Source organism: Cetorhinus maximus, chromosome 5 (assembly GCF_964194155.1).
Source record: "Cetorhinus maximus chromosome 5, sCetMax3.hap1.1, whole genome shotgun sequence".
Lineage (NCBI taxonomy): Eukaryota > Metazoa > Chordata > Chondrichthyes > Lamniformes > Cetorhinidae > Cetorhinus > Cetorhinus maximus.
In genome coordinates, this window is record NC_135883.1 from 38,516,036 (window position 1) to 38,534,609 (window position 18,574).

Below are 18,574 nucleotides of genomic sequence, written 5' to 3' on the forward strand. Positions count from 1 at the left end.
TCCAACAACACTCAAGAAACTTGTCCAGGACACACATCCACATCCACAAACATTCACCTCCTCTGCCACCGATGCACAATGACAGCAGTGTGTACCATCTACAAGATGCACTGCAGGGATTCACCAAGGCTCCTGAGACAGCACCTTCCAAACCCACGACCACTACCATCTAGAAGGACAAAGGCAGCAGATAGATGGGAACATCACCACCTGGAAGTTCCCCTCCAAGTCACTCACCATCCTGACTAGGAAATATATCGCCGTTCCTTCACTGTCGCTGGGTCAAAATCCTGGAACTCCCTAATAGCATTGTGGGTGTACCTACACCACATGGACTGCAGCAGTTCAAGAAGTCAGCTCACCACCACCTCCTCAAGGGCAACTAGGGATGGGCAATAAATGCTGGCCCAGCCAGCAAACCCCACTTCCCATGAATGAATAAAAAACAAGCCAGTCCTCTATCCATGCAAATATATCAACCCCAACACCATGAAGTCTTATCTTGTGCAGTAACCTTTTATGTGCCACCTTATCGGCTGCCTTTTTGGAAATCTAATTACACTACATTTACTGGTTTCCCTTTATCCACCCTGCTTGTTACATCCTCAAGGAACTCTAATAAATTTGTCAAGCACAATTTCCTTCACAAAGCCATATTGACTCTGCCTGATTGCATTATGTTTTTCTAAATGTCCTGCTACTGCTCCCTTAATAATGGATTCTAGCACTTTCCCAGTGATAGACGTTAGGTTAACTGGCCTATAGTTTCCTGCTTTCTGTCTTCCTCTGTTTAAAATAGTGATGTAACATTTATGGTTTTCCAATCCACTTAGACTTTTCCAGAATTTAGGAATTTTGGAAGATTACATCCGATGCATCCACTACCTCTGCAGCCACTTCCCTTAAGAGCCTCAGATGTAGGCCACTAGATCCAAGGGACTTGCCAGCCTTTGGTCCTATTAGTTTTCATGGTACTTTTTCTTGTGTGATTGTGATATGTTCCTCCTTTATTCTGCCTGGGTTTCTACAATTCTTTGCATATTTTTTGTGTCTTATACTGTGAAGGTGGGATTAGAAAGGGCACCTGGCTGTCCTCGGACCGGCATGGACAAGATGGGCCGAATGGCCTCCTTCTGTGCTGTAATTTTTCGATGGTTTCTAAGCCTTAGTGAATTGCTGCTTTAGTCCATTAAGTTTGCTCATTTCAAGGACCAAGGATTTAATAATTGAGTTAATCCCCTTGGAATATGTCTGCAGGATTCTTTCACCATCTCTTGTTGTCTCAGACAAAGGTAGTTGAAAGTAGGGAGCCCAGGTTGAACTCTGTACTGTGGACAGTCATGCATGGTGCACAGTGTCTTAAGGATTTGCTGCACTTCCCCCTTTATGCGCTGCTGAGCCAGTTGTGAGGGATAACTTGATTTGAAGGATGAGATGAGAAGGCTCAGACGAAGTACTTAGGAAACAAGGAGGATAGAGAACCAGAGAAGCTTCAGCAGTCTGAAATAAAAACAAATGATGGAACTACTCAGCAGGTCAGGCAGCATTTGTGGAGAGAGAACCAGAGTTAACGTTTCAGGCAAATGACCTTTCATCACAACTTTAGCAGTTTTCAAACAAGCAACAGGAGCAGGGAGGAGAGGGAAATAGAACAAAAGAGAAGATCTGATTGGGTGGAAGGCATGAAAGATTAAATGATAAAAAGGTTAATGATAGACAGCAAAAGGATATAATGGGACAAGTAAAGACCTGTAATCATGGGTGAATCCGAAACACGAAAGGTGGAATTTCAGTTAGAAGCCGTGTGGCCTGAAACTGATGTCGTTCAGCTGTGCCTTGAAATTCATAACTCTTAGTGACTTACACTCTCAAGTATGTGCCGAAATCTCTCAGAAATATTTCTACACTGTCTGCCTTCTTGGGCAGCCCATTCCACACACTCACCACCATCTGCATAAAGCAGCTAAATATAACCTTCCCTCCTTTAGTTCAGGAAGCCCAGTTTTAGAGTTGCGACAGCGCCATGGTATTATAAGGCTTTGATTTATTTGTTTCTCTCAAAGTCTTGGGACAATGGAATAATCTCATTAGTCTTCACTTCTCCAGCATCAACATTTCCAAGTTGCCTAACTTCTCTTCCTCATTCAGTTGCTTTATTTTTCAGCTTGGTTGCCCTTTTCTGCATGGTTCCCAGTACCTAGATATCTTGTAGCACAGTACACCAGGTGTAGACATGTTGGTTATTGTATAAATTCATCACCACTGGGATTTGTGCTATTTTTCTCTGCCTGTAAATCCCCAGATGCTATCTGGACTACTGCAGTACATTGGGCAGGATTGTTTCAGTGAGCTACTAAGTATTCCCTCTCCTAAGCTATGTCCTGTATCCATACAGCATTTAGTTTCTTTTGTCTTCACATTGTTTTATTTTCCTTCCCTGGTCTAATTTATTTTGCATTTTTTAATATTAAGTGTATTTGCCACCCATCAGCCCAGCTTCCCAATCTATCCCGATTCCTTTGGATTGGTTTGCCTGTTCCCATTGTTTGGACACTGCTCCCCCTCCATTTCCCCTCAGCTTGTGTCACCTGCAAATTTAAACAGCCAGGTCCAACTCATTTATACACACAGTAAGCAGCAATGGGCTCCAGCACTGATCCATATGGTGTCCTGCTGGTGACTCCTTGCCATGTCAATACAGCTGCATTCACAACCTCCCATTGCTTTCTCTGGCTTAGCCCATCCTGACTCTGCCTCAGAAGCTTGCCTCCTATCCCATGTCTTCTGATCTTGATGACTAATTGCCCAGGTGGCGTTATATCATGAGCCTTTCTGAAATCTAAACATGTTGAATGCAATGTCATTTCCTCCAAAATGCCAGGAATTTTGTTAGGCAAGCACCCCTTCCTGTAAATGTTGGCTGAAACCATCCCATACCCAAATTGGCTTTCCGTTATCTGCTTCTGAACACTGAACAGCTGCCAGGCTCACTGGCCTGTGTCCACACCTGCTTTTTAAATGTTGCTGTTATGTTGGCTGCTTCCCAATAAACTTCACTCAATTTTCATTTGTTTATCTTTATTTGAGAAAAACAGGGGTTCAGACAAATCAGGGAAAATTTGCATCAAAACAAATTAGACAACTTTTTTTAAAGCTACCAGCTTGTAACAACCAAAGTAGGAGAAGAACTTTCTGTTTTACAACAATAACAAGTGAATTAAAAAACTACAGAGCCATATGAGTTATATTAACTCCCTGGGAAAACTGCTCGTGGCATAATGTCTAATCCCCAACCTGGGTCAGTCATCTGTGGCGCCTTGCCAAAACCAATACAAAGTGCTAAATTGCCTTTTGAACTTCTAATAGCCTTCATTAATACAATATAATTTTTAAAAAAAGATTTAATGATTTACCTTAAAACCACACCAGTCCAGCGACTGATTTTTATTTAACACCTGCCTTCATTGAATTGCCCAAAGGATGGGAGGGCTTGTGGGTGGGAGAGAGGGTGGTAAACATTATGTACATTAGTGAATTCCCTGCATCATCACACAGAAGAGGTACACCAGCCTAAATACTATTTAATCATGCCATTGCATTGTTGGGAGAAAGGACAATCTGTAATCACTACGTACAACTCTCACATAGCTCATTATCATCCCAAGACTGATACCTGCACACATCCATTAGGAGATTGCACAACTTTAAAGACAGAGCACTCCATCTCCCTCAGAGCAGTGGAAACTGCAAGCAGCCACATTGCAGGTTCCACAATTCACTGACCACACACTTTTATCTTAAATTTTATTTTATTTTATTTAAGGCTTTTATCTTGAATGTACATTTTCTTTTCGCAGTGTTTTGAAAGGCAAACATTTGCTCTGGCAAACAAGTATATACTAAGCTCAGCCTCCGTAACTGGGCATGGCTGATGTTTACTGACTAATATTTGCACACCTAAGTTTCACCCCAGAACAGAGCAGGAACCCAACCTCTAACACAACCACAGGATAGAAACACAGGGCAGAATTTTACGACAGCGGGATTTTACGTTCTCGCTGAAATCAATGGAGTTTATAATGGCTCGCCGCATTTTACAGCCCCGTCTCCGCCAAATTGGGGCCGTAAAATTTTGCCCACAGTAAGAGCGTTTGCATGTCCTACAGTAACACACTAAAGAGTCACTCAAACCTCCCACTACAGGGACATTCACAGCTCCCACAGTAACACACTATAGGGACACTCACACCTCCCACAGTAACACACTCTAGGGACACTCACACCTCCCACAATGATACACTGTAGGGACCATAAGACCATAGGTCATAGGAGCAGAAGTAGGCCATTCAGTTCATCAGGTCTGCTCTGCCATTCAATGAGATCATGGCTGATCTGATAATCCTCAACTCCACTTTCCTGCCTTTTCCCCATAACCCTTACTGATTAAAAATCTATCTCAGCCTTGAATATACTTAGTGGCCCAGCCTCTACAGCCCTCTGTGATAAAGAATTCCACAGATTGACTACTTTCTGAGAGAAGAAATTCCTCCTCATCTCTGTTTTAAATGGGCGACCCCTTACTCTGACATTATGTCCTCTGGTCCTGGACTCTCCCACAAGGGGAAACAACCTCTCAGCACATCTACCCTGTCAAGCCCCCTAAGAATCTTAGATGTTTTAATAAGGTCGCCTCTCATTCTTCTAAATTCCAATGAGTACAGGCCCAACCTATTCAACCTCTCCTCATAAGAAAATCCCTTCATACCCGGGATCAACCTAGTGAACATTCGCTGGACTGCCTCCAATGCCTGTATATCTTTCCTTAGGTAAGGGGACCAAAATTGTTCACAGAATTCTAGGTGTGGTCTAACTAGTGCCTTGTTTAGGTTTAGCAAGACTTCCCTATTTTTATAAAAACAAAAAACTGCGGATGCTGGAAATCCAAAACAAAAACAGAAATACCTGGAAAAACTCAGCAGGTCTGGCAGCATCGGCAGAGAAGAGCAAAGTTCAACAGAAGGGTCATAAGGACTTGAAACGTCAACTTTGCTCTTCTCCGCCGATGCTGCCAGACCTGCTGAGTTTTTCCAGGTATTTCTGTTTTTGTTTTGTTCCCTATTTTTATACTCCATTCCCTCTGAAATAAAGGCCAACATTCCATTTGCCTTCCCTGTTATCTGCTGAACTTGTAGGTTAGCTTTTTCAGATTCATGAACAAAGACTCCCAAATCCCTCTGTGCTGCAGCCTTCTGCACTCTTTCTCCATTTAAATAATATTCAGCTCCTCTATTCTTCCTGCCAAAGTGCATAACCTCACATTTTCCCACATTATATTCCATCTGCCAAGTTTTTGCCCACTCGCTTAACCTGCCCATATTCCTCTGTAGACTCTTTGTGTCATCTCACCACTTGCCTTCCCACCCATTTTTGTGTCATCTGCAAACTTGGCGATAGTACATTCACTTCCCTCTTCTACAGTATTAATATATAGTGTAAATAATTGAGGCCCCAGCACTGATCCCTGTGGCACTCCACTAGTTATAGGTTGTCATCCCGAAAATGCCCCCCTTACCCCAACTCTCCGTCTTTTATAAGTTAGCCAATCTTCTATCCAACACCACGGACTCTTTTCTTATTAAGTAGCCTTATGTGCGGTACCTTATCGAACGCCTTTTGGAAATCCAAATATATTACATCTACTGGTTTCCCTTTATCTATCCTGCTTGCTACCTCCTCAGGCTCTATTTCTGTTGCTCCAATCCATTTGCTTTGATTGAGGTGATTAAAATGTTCAATCGATTCAGCTGGGTCGATGCAGAGAAACTATTTTCTTTGGTTAAGGTTTCTGGTTAAGCAATGCCTTGATTTTAACATTCTCATCCTCGTTTTCAAATCATTGCATAACCCTCCCCCTCCCTATCTGAGTAATTGCCTCCAACCCCACAACTCTCTGAGCTGATCACTCTTCTCTAATTCTGTAATCTTGAGCACCTCCGATTTTAATCGCTCCACCATTGGCAGCAATTCCTTCAGCTGCCAAGTCCCCAACCTCTGGAATTCCTTCCCTTAGGTTCTCTGGTTCTCTATCTCTTTCCCCCTTTAAGACATGCCTTAAAGCATAGCTCTTTGATGAAGCTTTTGGCTATTTGCTTCAATACCTCTTATGTGGCTCAGTGTCAAATTGTGTTTTACAATGCTCCTGCGAAGAACCTTGGGTTGTTTTATTATGTTAAAGGCGCTATATAAATGCAAGTTGTTGGTGGTGGGGAAAGCAAGAACAGGGGACATAATCTTAAAGATAGAGTAAGGCTATTTAAGAGGGAAATCAGGAAGCATTTTTTCATCTGCAGGTTAGCAGAAATCTGGAATTCTCTCCCCCAAAAGACTATGGTTGTTGGGAGGCAATGGGAACTTTAAGAGTGGAATTGCTAGGTTTTTGTTGGGTGAGGATACCAATGGATGTGGAGTAAAGATGGGTAAATCGAGTTAAGGTATAGTTGAGCCATGATCTAGTTGAATTGCAGGTGCTGGTTCGAGGGGTGGAATGGCTTCCTCCTGGTCCTATATTCCCATCCAACTTCCCACCCTTTCATACACACATGTTGTACCCTATCCAACTCCCTACTCTTGTACTCAAGACACACTGCACCTCATTCAACTCTCCACCCTTTCACACACACATTTTCAACCCAATTGTTCACCATGACTTTTAGCCATGTCAATCCTGTTAATCTCACATAGGTTGCAGAGCTCTGTGGTGCAGAGGGATCTTGGTGTCCTACTGCATGAATCGCAAAAGACTAGTATGCAGGTACAGCAAGTAATTAGGAAAGCTAATAGAATGTTATCGCTTATTATGAGGGAAATTTAATACAAAAGTAAAGAGGTTATGCTTCAGTTATTCAAGGCATTGGTGAAACCACATCTGGAGTACTTTGTACAGTATTGGTCTCTTTATTTAAGGAAGGATGTAAATGCAGTTCAGAAAAGGTTTATAGACTAATACCTGGAATGGGCAGGTTGTCTTATGAGGAAAGGTTGGACAGGCTAGGCTTGTATCCACTGAAGTTTAGAATAGTAAGATGTGACTTTATTGAAATATATAAGATCCTCAGAGGTCTTGACAAGGTGGATGTGGGAAGGATGTTTCCTGTTGTGGGACATTCTAGAACTAGAGGTCACTGTTTAAACATAATGGATCGCCCATTTAAGACAGAGATGAGGAGAATTTTTTCTCTGAGGATTGAGAGTCTTTGGAACTCTCTTCCTCAAAAGGTGATGGATGCAGAGTCTTTAAGGTACAGCTAGATAGATTCTTGATAAGCAAGGGGGTGAAAGGTCATCGGGGGCAGGTGGCAATGCGGAGATGAGGTTACAATCTGATCAGCCATGATCTCAATTGAATGGCAGAGCAGGCTCAATGGGCCGAGTGGTCTACCCCTCCTAATTCATGTGTCCACTTGTATTAGCATTGTACTGTTCAACACTCAACTCCCTCACTTCTTCACCAGCAATTATAGTTTCTACATGACATTCAGACTGCACCTCACATTTGGATGTACGTCGCATTCATTAAGCAGTAGACACTAAGGAACACATCTTCACCCTCCCACACTAAGCAATATAATCACCATTAAACTCCCACCCTCAAAGAATAAGGTCTCAACCTTCACTCTACAATGTACAAGATAATCATCCTAGAGTGAGGAAATTGTCAGTTCTCTATTCAACTTCACTTCAGAGCTTGCCTTCATCCGACCAACACCTCTCCACATGAAGATCAATCTCCACTCAGCCCGATGGTTTTCAGCCCTTAACACCAAAATAGAACCTAAAACTGACTCTAATCCCCCTCGCAACCAACTGAATACGAAGTACATAGAGACAAGTTCCAACACATAAACAGAGCATTTGGCCAACTGGTCTATGCTGGTGATTAAACTCCACATGAGTCTCCTCCCATCATGCTTCATCTCTCTCACTCTCAGTATATCCTTCTACTCCTTTCCTCTTCATTCGCAATTTTTTGCCTTAATTGCCAGTGGACCCATATCACACATGCCTTTCCTCACTGAGCAAGTTTTCAGATTCTGCCTTATGGAGCAAGATCTTAGCCCCTAACCTGTCTACTCCAAATATATCAAAATATCTTTCGTGGAGCATGCATTTGGCACACATGTGCATCATTTTATACCTCATTTGTCACACACAAGCTGTTTGTACCTTGCTTGAAACTGAATGATTCAAACATCATTCATGCAGGACAACATAATTGAATCATAAAAGCAAAATACTACGAATGTTGGAAATCTGAAGTAAAGACAGAAAATGCTGGAAAAGCTCAGCAGGTCTGGCAGCATCTGTGGAGAGAGAAACAGAGTTAACGTTTCGAGTCCGTATGACTCTCCTTCAGAGCCTTATAACACAATTGAATGTTTTTTTTTTAATGAGTTATATCCTGCTGGTTCCGCCTAACCTTTGATAAGCTGGCCATTTCTCAAGATCACAGTTGACAATTTACAAGTAACTGCCAATCCAGAGAAATTTCCCTCTGCAACATCTCCAACAAGAGAAAATCTAACCATCTCCCCATGAAATTCAATGGCATTACCATCGCTGAAACTCCCACTATCAACATCCTGCGGTTACCATTGACCAGAAACTGAACTGGACCAGCCATATAAATACTGTGGCTACAGGAGCTGGTCATAGGCTGGAAATTCTGCAATGAGTAACTTGCCTCCTGAACTCCCCCCAAAGCCTGTCCGCCAACTATAAGGCACATGTCAGGAGTGTGATGGAATACTCTCCACTTGCCTGGACGAGTACAGCTCCAAAAACATGCAAGAAGCTGAACACTATTCAAGACAAAGCAGCCCGTTCAATTGGCACCTCATCCACCACCTTAAACATTCACTCCATCCACCAGCATACAGTGGCAGCGGTGTTACTATCAACAAGATGCACTGTAGCAACTCGCCAAGGCTCCATCAACAGCGACTTCCAAACCCGTGACCTCTAACCCTAGAAAAAGATGAATAGCAGGTGCATAGGAACACCACCATCTGCAAGTTCCCCTCCAAGCCACACACCATCCTGACTTGGAAATATATCACCGTTCCTTCACTAAAAGTATACCTACACCACCTGCAGCAGTTCAGGAAGGCAACACACTCCCATCTTCTCACGGGCTATTAGGGATGGTCAACAAATCCTGGCTTTGTCAGCAATGTTCAGATCCCAAGAACAAAAAAAAACAGCAGTTATCCTCCATTTGAGCCCAGGATGTGGACATTTAGTCCACTCCCTCCACAAGAATACCTGAGAAGCAGCCTTGATGGGCTAAACAATGTAAACATCACAACTATGTTTCAGCATCCCCAGTTGAGCCACACCAGGGTGAAACAGCTCATCTGTAATCAAAACTTAAATCTGTTTCCTTAAAGGTGCAACACACTTTAACATCTGTAGATGTGTTTCAGTCACTTTTTAAAACTCATTTGCGCTCTTTAATTTCCTGACCCATGTTGTCCTTTTCATTTCCCTGGTGAACTCATTCAGCGGGAGGGAGCTTGGAGCCTTAGCAACTCAATTGGTGAAACTAATTCATTCTTAAAATACTAAAACTGAAAGGTGTGTAGAGAAAAATTTTTCCCATTGTTGGTCTGAAAGAAAAATATAATCCATTATGTTGCGTGGAGAGACTGGAGAAACTGGAATTGATCTCCTTGGAGCAGAGAAAGCTAAAGGGAGATTTAATAGCTGTTTGACAGAATAAATAATGAGAAACTGTTTCCACTGGCATGAACATCAGTAACCAAAGGACACTTTAAGCTAATTTGTTAAAAAAAGGGGACATGAGAACTTTTTTACACAGCAAGTTATTGTGGCCTGGAATGCACGGCCTGAAAAAGTAGTGGAAGCAGATTCAGTGTTAACTTTCAAAAGGGGATATGATATAACTTGAAAAATAAAATTTTCAGGGCTTGGTGAAGAACTGAGAAAGTGGCACTAATTGGATAGCTCTTTCAAAGAGCTGCCAGAGGCTCAATGGGCTGAAAGGCCTCCTTTTGTGCTGTAGGGTTCTTTGAAAATAGAACACTGCATTATGCTTTGTGCATAATGTTGGTACAAAAACAGTGGCTAGATCTGTATTTGGTCACTTGTCTTATTCCTTTCCACAGTTGAAAGTTGCATCACCAAGCAAGGACCTTACTTACGACGGCTTAAAACCTTTGCCTGCCAACAGCAACAGCATGGTGACCTCTCCAAATGGAAGTAATGAGGACCAGGGAAATGGGCTGACTGCAGATGTGAAAGTTGTACCACCTCTTTCCGTTAACCAACTTGTGTACGTTGTTTCAGATCTGGACAAGATCCAGGAGCAGGTTTGAGTTGATTGCTTTCTTCTTAAGGCTAGATTAATAGAGGAGCACGTTTCAATATCGGGTACAAATCTGGAAGCTCTGACCTTTCATTATTAGAATCAATAGGTATGTCTTTCTTCCTTACAGGCTACTCGTTTCGGCTGAAGGGTTAAAATGCTCCACCTCCATTATTGCCCTCTCATCAAAAGTGGGATGAGTTGGCCTCTGGCTAAACTCAGTTTTCCCAGTTCCCTAATTAATTGTGCTGAATCAAACATACTTTCTGAACTTAGTAAATTCACCATTCCGGGGCAGTTAGGTCTGAGCCCTGAACTCCAACCCACTGCCTTCTATTTGGTATTGTTGGCCCTTGGAGGACTGTGGGAACTGTATCTCATATGTCTTCATACATATCAGTGATGTACAATTAAAGCTTATGGTTTCACAGGTAAAAGTGCCACTCCTTGTCCCTCGTACCATTGACCAAGGAAGAGGGAAAAATGAGCCCTGAGTTCCCATGGCTGAATATGCACTTGCTTGTGATGCCTTTCATGGTCAAATGACATTCAAACCTTCACTCTCTGGACCTTTACAAGAGGAGTGGTCATTGGACAGTGTACTTTTGGACCTTGGAAGGCTGTGGGAACTGTATCCTAGTACAAGTCAGTACCCTCGGGGGAAGAAAGAAAGGGGGAGAAAACTGTCACAGAAACAGGTTGTTCCCTTTAATCTTTAAACCTTCTTTGCAGCTTCCAGACCTTTTGGAGATAATTAAACCAAGGCTGAAGAACATTGGGTTTGCAAATTTCTCCCTCATTTCAGGTAAGATGCTGTAAAAGGTTTGAAGTTTTTATTACAAATATACGAATTAGGAGCAGGAGTAGGCCACTCAGCCCTTTGAGCCTGCTCAGCCATTCAATAAGATCATGGCTGATCAGATTTGTTTTCATTCATTTATAGGATGTGGGTGTCGCTAGTTAGGCCAGCATTTATTGCCCATCCCTAATTGCCCTTGAGAAGGTGGTGGTAAGCTGCCTTCTTGAACCACTGCAGTCCCTGTGGTCTAGGCACATCCACAGTGCTGTAGGCAGGGAGTTCGAGGATTTTATCCTAAACCCCACGTTCTTGCCTACCCCCGATAAGCTTTCACCCCTTGCTTATCAAGAATCTATCTACTTTTGCCTTAAAAATGTTCAAAGATTCTGCATCCACTGCCTTTTGAAGAAGAGAGTTCCAAATACTTTCAACCCTCAGATAAAAAGTTTCTCCTCATCTCTGTCTTAAATTGGCAACGCCTTATTTTTAAACAGTGACCCCGATTTCTCGATTCTCCCACAAAAGGAAACATCCTTTCTACATTCCCCTGTAAAGTCCCCTCAGGATCTTATATGTTTCAATCAAGTTGCTTCTTACTCTTCTAAACTCCAGCCTGGTCTGTCCAGCCTTTCCTGATAAGACAATCCACCCATTCCAGGTATTAGTCTAGTAAACCTTCTCTGAACTGTTTCCAATGCGTTTACATCCTTCCTTGAATAAGGGGACCAATACTATACACAATACTCCAAATGTAGTCTCACCAATGCTCTGTACAACTGAAGCATAACCTCCCTACTGTTGCATTCAATTTCCCTCGCAATAAACAATAGCATTTCCTAATTACTTGCTGTACTTGCATACTAACCTTTTGCAACTCATACCCTAGGACACCCAGACCCCTCTGCATCTCAGAGCTCTGCAATCTCTCACCATTTAGATAATATGCTTCTTTTTTATTCTTCCTGCCAAAATGGATAATTTCATACTTTCCCACATTATACTCCATTTGCCAGATCTTTGCCCACTCACCTAACCTATCTATACCCTTATGGATCCTCCTTTTGTGAGATATTTTTGTGGTTTGCAGCTGTTCAATATTGTAGCATGTTGGAGATTCTCCAGTAAGAAAAGTTATCTCTATGGGGATTTCAGGGTCTATTTGGCATTAGGGGTGGGCGTTGGTTTTGGGGCCTTTGTGTGTAAGGGTCTGCCTTTCCCTCTTGCTGTCTGTTGAGGAATTTGCCTGGCTGGTTAACTAAATAGCAGAAGGAGTGAATGGCGAATAGATGTACAGCTGTATAATAAGATTTCAGATTGCTCTTCAAGCTTAAAGGAAATTCAACTATGCTTCTAACTATAAAGGAAAGTCAATCTTGCATTTAAATAGCACCTTTCTTGACCTCAAGACATTCGAAAGCCCTTTGCAACCAATGAAGCGCTCACAGAAGTGTAGACATTGTTGTAGGAAGCCCGGCACCCAATTTGTGCACAGAATTGTCCCACAAACAGCAATATAATAATGATCAGATAATCTGGTTATGTTGGTTGAGGAATAATTTTTTAAAAATTCATTCACAGTAAGTGGGCTTCGCTGGCTGGGCCAGCATTTATTGCCCATCCCTAATTGCCCTTGAGAAGGTGGTGGTGAGCTGCCTTCTTGAACCCCTGCATTCCATATACAATATTGATCCAGGAGACTGGGGAGAACTCTCCTGTTGCTCTTCACGATAGTGCCATGGGATCTTTTACATCCACCTGAGAGGGCAGACGGAGCCTTGGTTTAATGTCACAATGAAAGACACAACCTCCAACAGTCCAGCACTTCTTCAATATTGCAGTGGGTGTATGAGCCCATAGGTCATGTGCTCATGTCCCTGGACTGAGCCTTGAACCTACTACCTACTGAGGCATGGCTGACCTGGCCATTATTGATGGATCAGTTGGAGGAAATCATAACATTCCATTGTATTGATAAAAGAAGGACTGGGATTAACATAAAGCATCCCATTATGTCTCTCAGAAACATTTCAAAACACTTTAGTGAGGTAAGTTATGTTGGCAAAGCATGGCAATCATTTTGCGCACAGCCAAATTTCTTGGACCGCAATGAGATAAATGAGCAGCACATCAATTTTTTTTAATTGAAGAAAGAATGTTAGCCAGGACAGCGGATGATTTCCCTTCTCCTGTTCAAATAGTGCCATTTAATATTCAGCTACAGCATTAAAACTGGAAGATGCAACCACGGTTTTGTATCCCATTGTAAAAATGACACCTGCGACAAAGCAGCGTTCCGTCAGTACTGCACTGAAGTCTCAGACAAGGTTATGTGCCAATCCTGGGGTCATCTTGAATGAAGGAGGGCAAACCTACTGCTTTTCCATAGCTAACCACCTCCTTAAACGTTGTCCTCATCTCTTGCACTCCAGCTCAAAACCCAATGTTTGGAAACTCAGTTCCACTAGCTCATGCACAGACTACTGGTTCAGCATATCACATCCATTTTCAATACAGTGTAAAACAATACTATCATTGAGTGGAGGAAAGCGAGGATAAAATTAATTAGTTAAACAATTCCTAGCTAATCATTTATTCCCTGACTGTACACTTAACGTGTAATTTCTAATGACTTTTTCTTTCCCCCAACAGAAGCGCTTGCAGACTCTCAGACTTCAGTGGTAAGCAGTCTGCCGGCATTAAGTGACAGAATTATCGAAGAGCTGAGTGAAGCCTGTTTCAGTTATCTTAAAAATGCTTCAGAAGTGCCCAGGCTATACCGCAGGACAAACAAGGCGAGTGTAATCATTGTTTCAGCTTGTCCCCCTTGCTGTTTCTTTTACCATATGTAGAAAAGTAAACAGCAACAAATGAATTTCATAATGCAAAGAACAATTCCAGCACAGACACGATGGGCCGAGCAGCCTCCTTCTGTGCTGTATGATTCTATGATTATTTAGCAGCTAATCATTAACATAAAATGTACCGAAATAATGCCAAGTAATGCAATGCACCAAAGGATGCTTCAGGAAATTGCTCCTATGGCGTGGTATTTTTCGAATTCATTGGGATCGTACCTGAGGATTGCAGAAGGGCAAATGTAATGACTAACTTATATAAAAAAAAGTGTAGGAAAAGGTCATCCTGGGAACAAAAAGCCAGAGAACCTGATTAGTTAGAACATTATAGGGCATCCTGAAAGAAGGGAGGAATATTGTAATGCCTAGAAAAATGTAGGCTGTAATAAGGGAGAGACAATACAACATTTATGGAGTTAGATCATTGCGGACACATTATCTTTTGTGTAGACAATGGGCTCTATGTAACTGGTTTTCAGTAGTTTTTGAGACTACGCTGCACAGGACATTGGGCTGCAAGGCTGGAAATACAGAATAGGAGTGAAATTGAAATTGGTTCAGTCACAGAAAGTGAAGAGTACTGCGATATGGATCTGTATCAGAATGAGTGAAGGTGATCAGGGTACTTATAGGTAGTGTGTTGGGACTTTATGTTCTACTGTTTAGGTGTCAGCTGTGGCTCAGTAGGTGACGTTTAACACCCGAGTCAGAAGGTTGTGGGTTCATGTTGCACTCCAGAGACTTGAGCACAAAATCTAGGCTGACAGTGCAGTACCATGTGCTGCATTGTCGCTGGCGCTGTCTTTCGGATGATGCATTAAACCAAGGTCCCATATGTACTCTTGGCTGGATGTAAAAGATTCCAAAAGTACCACCTCAAAGAAGAGTAGGGAAATTTTTCCAGTGTCCTGGTCAATCACACCACTAAGAAACAGATTATCTGGTTATTACCTTGCTGCTTGTGGGAGCTTGCTATGTGTACTCTATCTGAACCTGCCTGGCCTGAACTCACAACTTCTCATATTAACATGACCAATGTGGGACAAAATTGTGTCTTATTCAGCGTGGTATTCCAGCATTCGATAGCATCCATTTTAATATGCTTTATTGTACTTTGTTTACATCAGGAGGTCCCTAGCAAGGCTTCTTTGTATGTTGAAAATGCCTTGAAACCCCTGCACCATCTTCAAAGTCAATATAACAATGTTGTGAAAGAAAACAGGATACAGGAATGGTTGTCAGGTGCTCTCAGAATTAGCACCGAGAGGTAAGCATTCCATGATATAAAGCAGTCGCTAAGTAATCTGCTAGGCAGTTTTCATTACAATTATTCTCCCACATAACGTGCTTAATTCTGCATTTAACCATTTTGATTCATGCAGGGTGTAGTACTGAGGGAGTCCTGCATTTTTGAAAGTATAGTCCTTTGCATCTGATGTTATGTGGTGTTCTTGCTTTGATGATTTAAGTAAATATTGGAAGATCTCAAGGAATTACTTCCGAAAGCGCACTGATTTTCTGGGTGTCACAGCCAAAGTTACTTCCTCAAGCAACAGCATCGGCATTGCCTGTTCATTCATTTCATTACTGCTTGTAAACAATGACTGCTAAATTTCCTATATCAACAACAGGCTCTGCACTAGAAAGTAATTAATAGCTTATGAAATTGTGAGAAATATTTCCTGAGAAATGTGATAAGATGCTCTGTAAGAGGAGGGAAGTTCTCCTCAAATCATGGCCAATATTTATCCCTCAGCCAACATCATTAAAACAACTAATCTGGTCGTTATCACATTGTCTGTTTCCTTACCCACTTCAAGTGCCAGCTGACCTACATTGGCTCCCAGATCAGCAACGCCTTGATTTTCAATTCTAATCATTGTTTTCATAGCCTCGCCCTTCCCTACCTCTGTCCAACTCTATAACCCTCTGTGTGCTCCTCCAATACTTGAATGCCTGATTTTCATCGTTCCACCATACCTTGCTGTGCTTAAACTCTGGAATTCCCCCTCTAATGGTCTCTGGTTCTCAAAATTGGTTGGTCAAAAGCAATCTGCTTCCTCTTTCCAGGTATTATGAAACAGTTTCAGATGTTCTTAGCTCGGTTAAAAAGATGGAGGAGAGCCTGAAGCGACTGAAACAGGCACGGAAATCCGCAGCTGTGAGCAACATGGGAACAAATAGCGGCATCAGTGACGATAACAAAATCAGGCTTCAACTCGCTTTGGATGTTGAATACCTGTGGGATCAAGTAAGTTGATAGTGGTTTATACAGGTTGAAGTGTTAAGGAAAGGATTTTTGCTGAACATTGGTGTTCATAGGGTCCATTGTTGTTCACAATTTACATCTGTGATTTTGACTCGGGGATTTGGAATTTCTAAATTTGCTAACCACACCAAAATTGCATTTTGGCAGGAAGAATAAAGAGGTCACAGACTGTTTGGGTGATAATAGTCTAAAAGGGGTAGAGGAGAAAGGTGATCTGGGTGTACAGATACACAAATCACTAACAATGCAGGTTAATAAAGACATTTAAACAAAGCAAATCAAGCATTGGGGTTCGTTTCTAGAGGGATGGAATTCAAAAGCAGGGAAATTGAGTTAAAACTTGGGTAGTGTACCGTTCTGATCCCCATATTATAAAAAGGATGTGGAGGAGGTGCAAAAGAAGATTAACAAGGATGATACCAGAACTGAGACTATCAGGAAAGACTGAACAAGCTGGGGCTTTGTTCATTAGAGAAGAGAAGGCTGAGGGGTAATCTGATTGGTAGAAAGAAAGATACAGTGCCTTTCACGATCTCAGGAAGTCCCAAAGCAGTTTACTGCCAGTGAAGTACTTTTAAAGCGTCTTTTAGATTATGAAAGGGTTTGATAGGGTAGGTGTAAGAAAATGTGGGGGAGACCAAAACTAGATTGTCTAAATATAGGATAGTCACTATGAATTCAGGAACAACTACTTTACCCAAAGAGTGGTGGAACTTGCTACCACAGGGTGTAGTTGGGTCAAAAAGAATATATACACTTAAGGGGGAGCTGGACAAGCACTTGAGGGAGAAAGGAGTAGATGGTTATGTTGATGGGGTGAGAAGTATAGTGTTGGGGGAGGCTCACATTGAGCATAGACTAGTTGGGCAGAATGGTTTGTTTCTGTGCTGTTGACTCGATATAGGCCAGAAAAGATTGGATTAAAGGATTTGGGAGGAGATAATGGAGACACGAACCATAACTTTAAAAATTCTTTGGAAACAGGAATTTTAGCAATGTATTAGAGAAGGTAATATTGCTTTTAAAAAAAGGTCAATTAGATAGTGGGGACATCTGCACCTAGTTATGACCCTCACTCTTTGACTGATGATGCGCCTTGATAGCCATTTGCTTTATTTACACTTTCAAAAGCCTGAATTATTTTTGAAAATCTCTATATAATTCCCATTAACCTTCTTTGTTCCAGCGGAAATGTCTCAACTTTTCAAGCTTTCTTCATAACTATAACCAGGTGTTGTTCTAGCAATAATTTAATGTTAACAACTTGCCCTTGTGAATAAATCGAGTATAGAGCTATGTGCCCAATTGTACTTGCGTCAGCGATGTTTGTCTGTCTGTTTCTCAGATCCAGAGGCTGGGCCTGCAGATGTCGACCTTCACACAGTTTGCAGCTCTGCTGGAATTAGCTCAAGCAGCAAAAGCTGTAGCAACAGTGGAGCCGGTCTAAGACATCATTGGAGCCAGGTATCAATGGGTATCTGCAGTCACCTGTATTATACAGCTACCAGCATAATAACACAATTAACAATATTGGGACTGTGCCATGGTTAGCAGCATCGGGACCTGTACCACAATTAATCCTGCCCTGTCTTCCTCAATTTCTAGTTGTCATAAAACGGCTGTAAAAATGTGGATCACAGCTTGTAGATTTCCGAAGAACATCTGCAGAATATTGTTAGATGATAATGGAACGGTACTTACTATAGATTTATTTTTGAACGCAGAGCTGGACAACTTATGTTGTGGACATTGGATTTCAGTGGCTGCATCGGACAAGTGCAATTTTATTTTCACATTCCTTGGAAGAGCTTGGAATTGAAACCTCAGATGGAAGAAAACCGCAGATTATTTTTTTTGAGCTTGTAAAGTAAATTGTTGTTATAATTCCTGCTGTGTCTGTGATTTGCTCCCATATTTAAATAAATCCAATAAGTAATTCTTCAGCCAGAGAGTGGTGACAATGTGGAACTTGCTTACCATATGGAGCGGTTGAGACGAATAACATAGATGCATTTAAGGGGAAGCTGGATAATGACATGGGACTGGATTTTATGTTCCCCGCCCCTCCTGCCCCCACATCGGTGGGTAAGCTGTTTTTATGTTCCGCTGTTTCCTGTATGAGATTCTCAGGAAATTCTGGCGTAGTTGCCAATGAGAGCGTTGATGTAGCTTTCAGGTTATTCTGTACCAGGAAATTTCAGAATAACCTGCCAAAGGGTGGATCGGTACAGCTTTCAGGTTATGCCCTATGAGGAAATTCTGATGTA

The 18,574-nt window shown here is 42.0% G+C and overlaps 1 protein-coding gene across 1 annotated transcript in view; it reads left to right on the forward strand.

The window, feature by feature from the left end:
* Positions 1-18,254, forward strand: part of cog2 (component of oligomeric golgi complex 2) — a 76,270-nt gene extending 58,016 nt beyond the window's left edge. Inside the window, exons 13-19 of the mRNA XM_078541767.1 lie at positions 10,185-10,388; positions 11,117-11,189; positions 13,833-13,975; positions 15,166-15,305; positions 16,109-16,289; positions 17,653-17,771; positions 18,032-18,254. Of these exons, the coding sequence (XP_078397893.1) occupies positions 10,185-10,388; positions 11,117-11,189; positions 13,833-13,975; positions 15,166-15,305; positions 16,109-16,289; positions 17,653-17,754 (843 nt within the window). The 3' untranslated portion in view covers positions 17,755-17,771; positions 18,032-18,254. The remainder of the gene's footprint in view (positions 1-10,184; positions 10,389-11,116; positions 11,190-13,832; positions 13,976-15,165; positions 15,306-16,108; positions 16,290-17,652; positions 17,772-18,031) is intronic.
* The last annotated feature ends 320 nt before the right edge of the window (positions 18,255-18,574 follow it).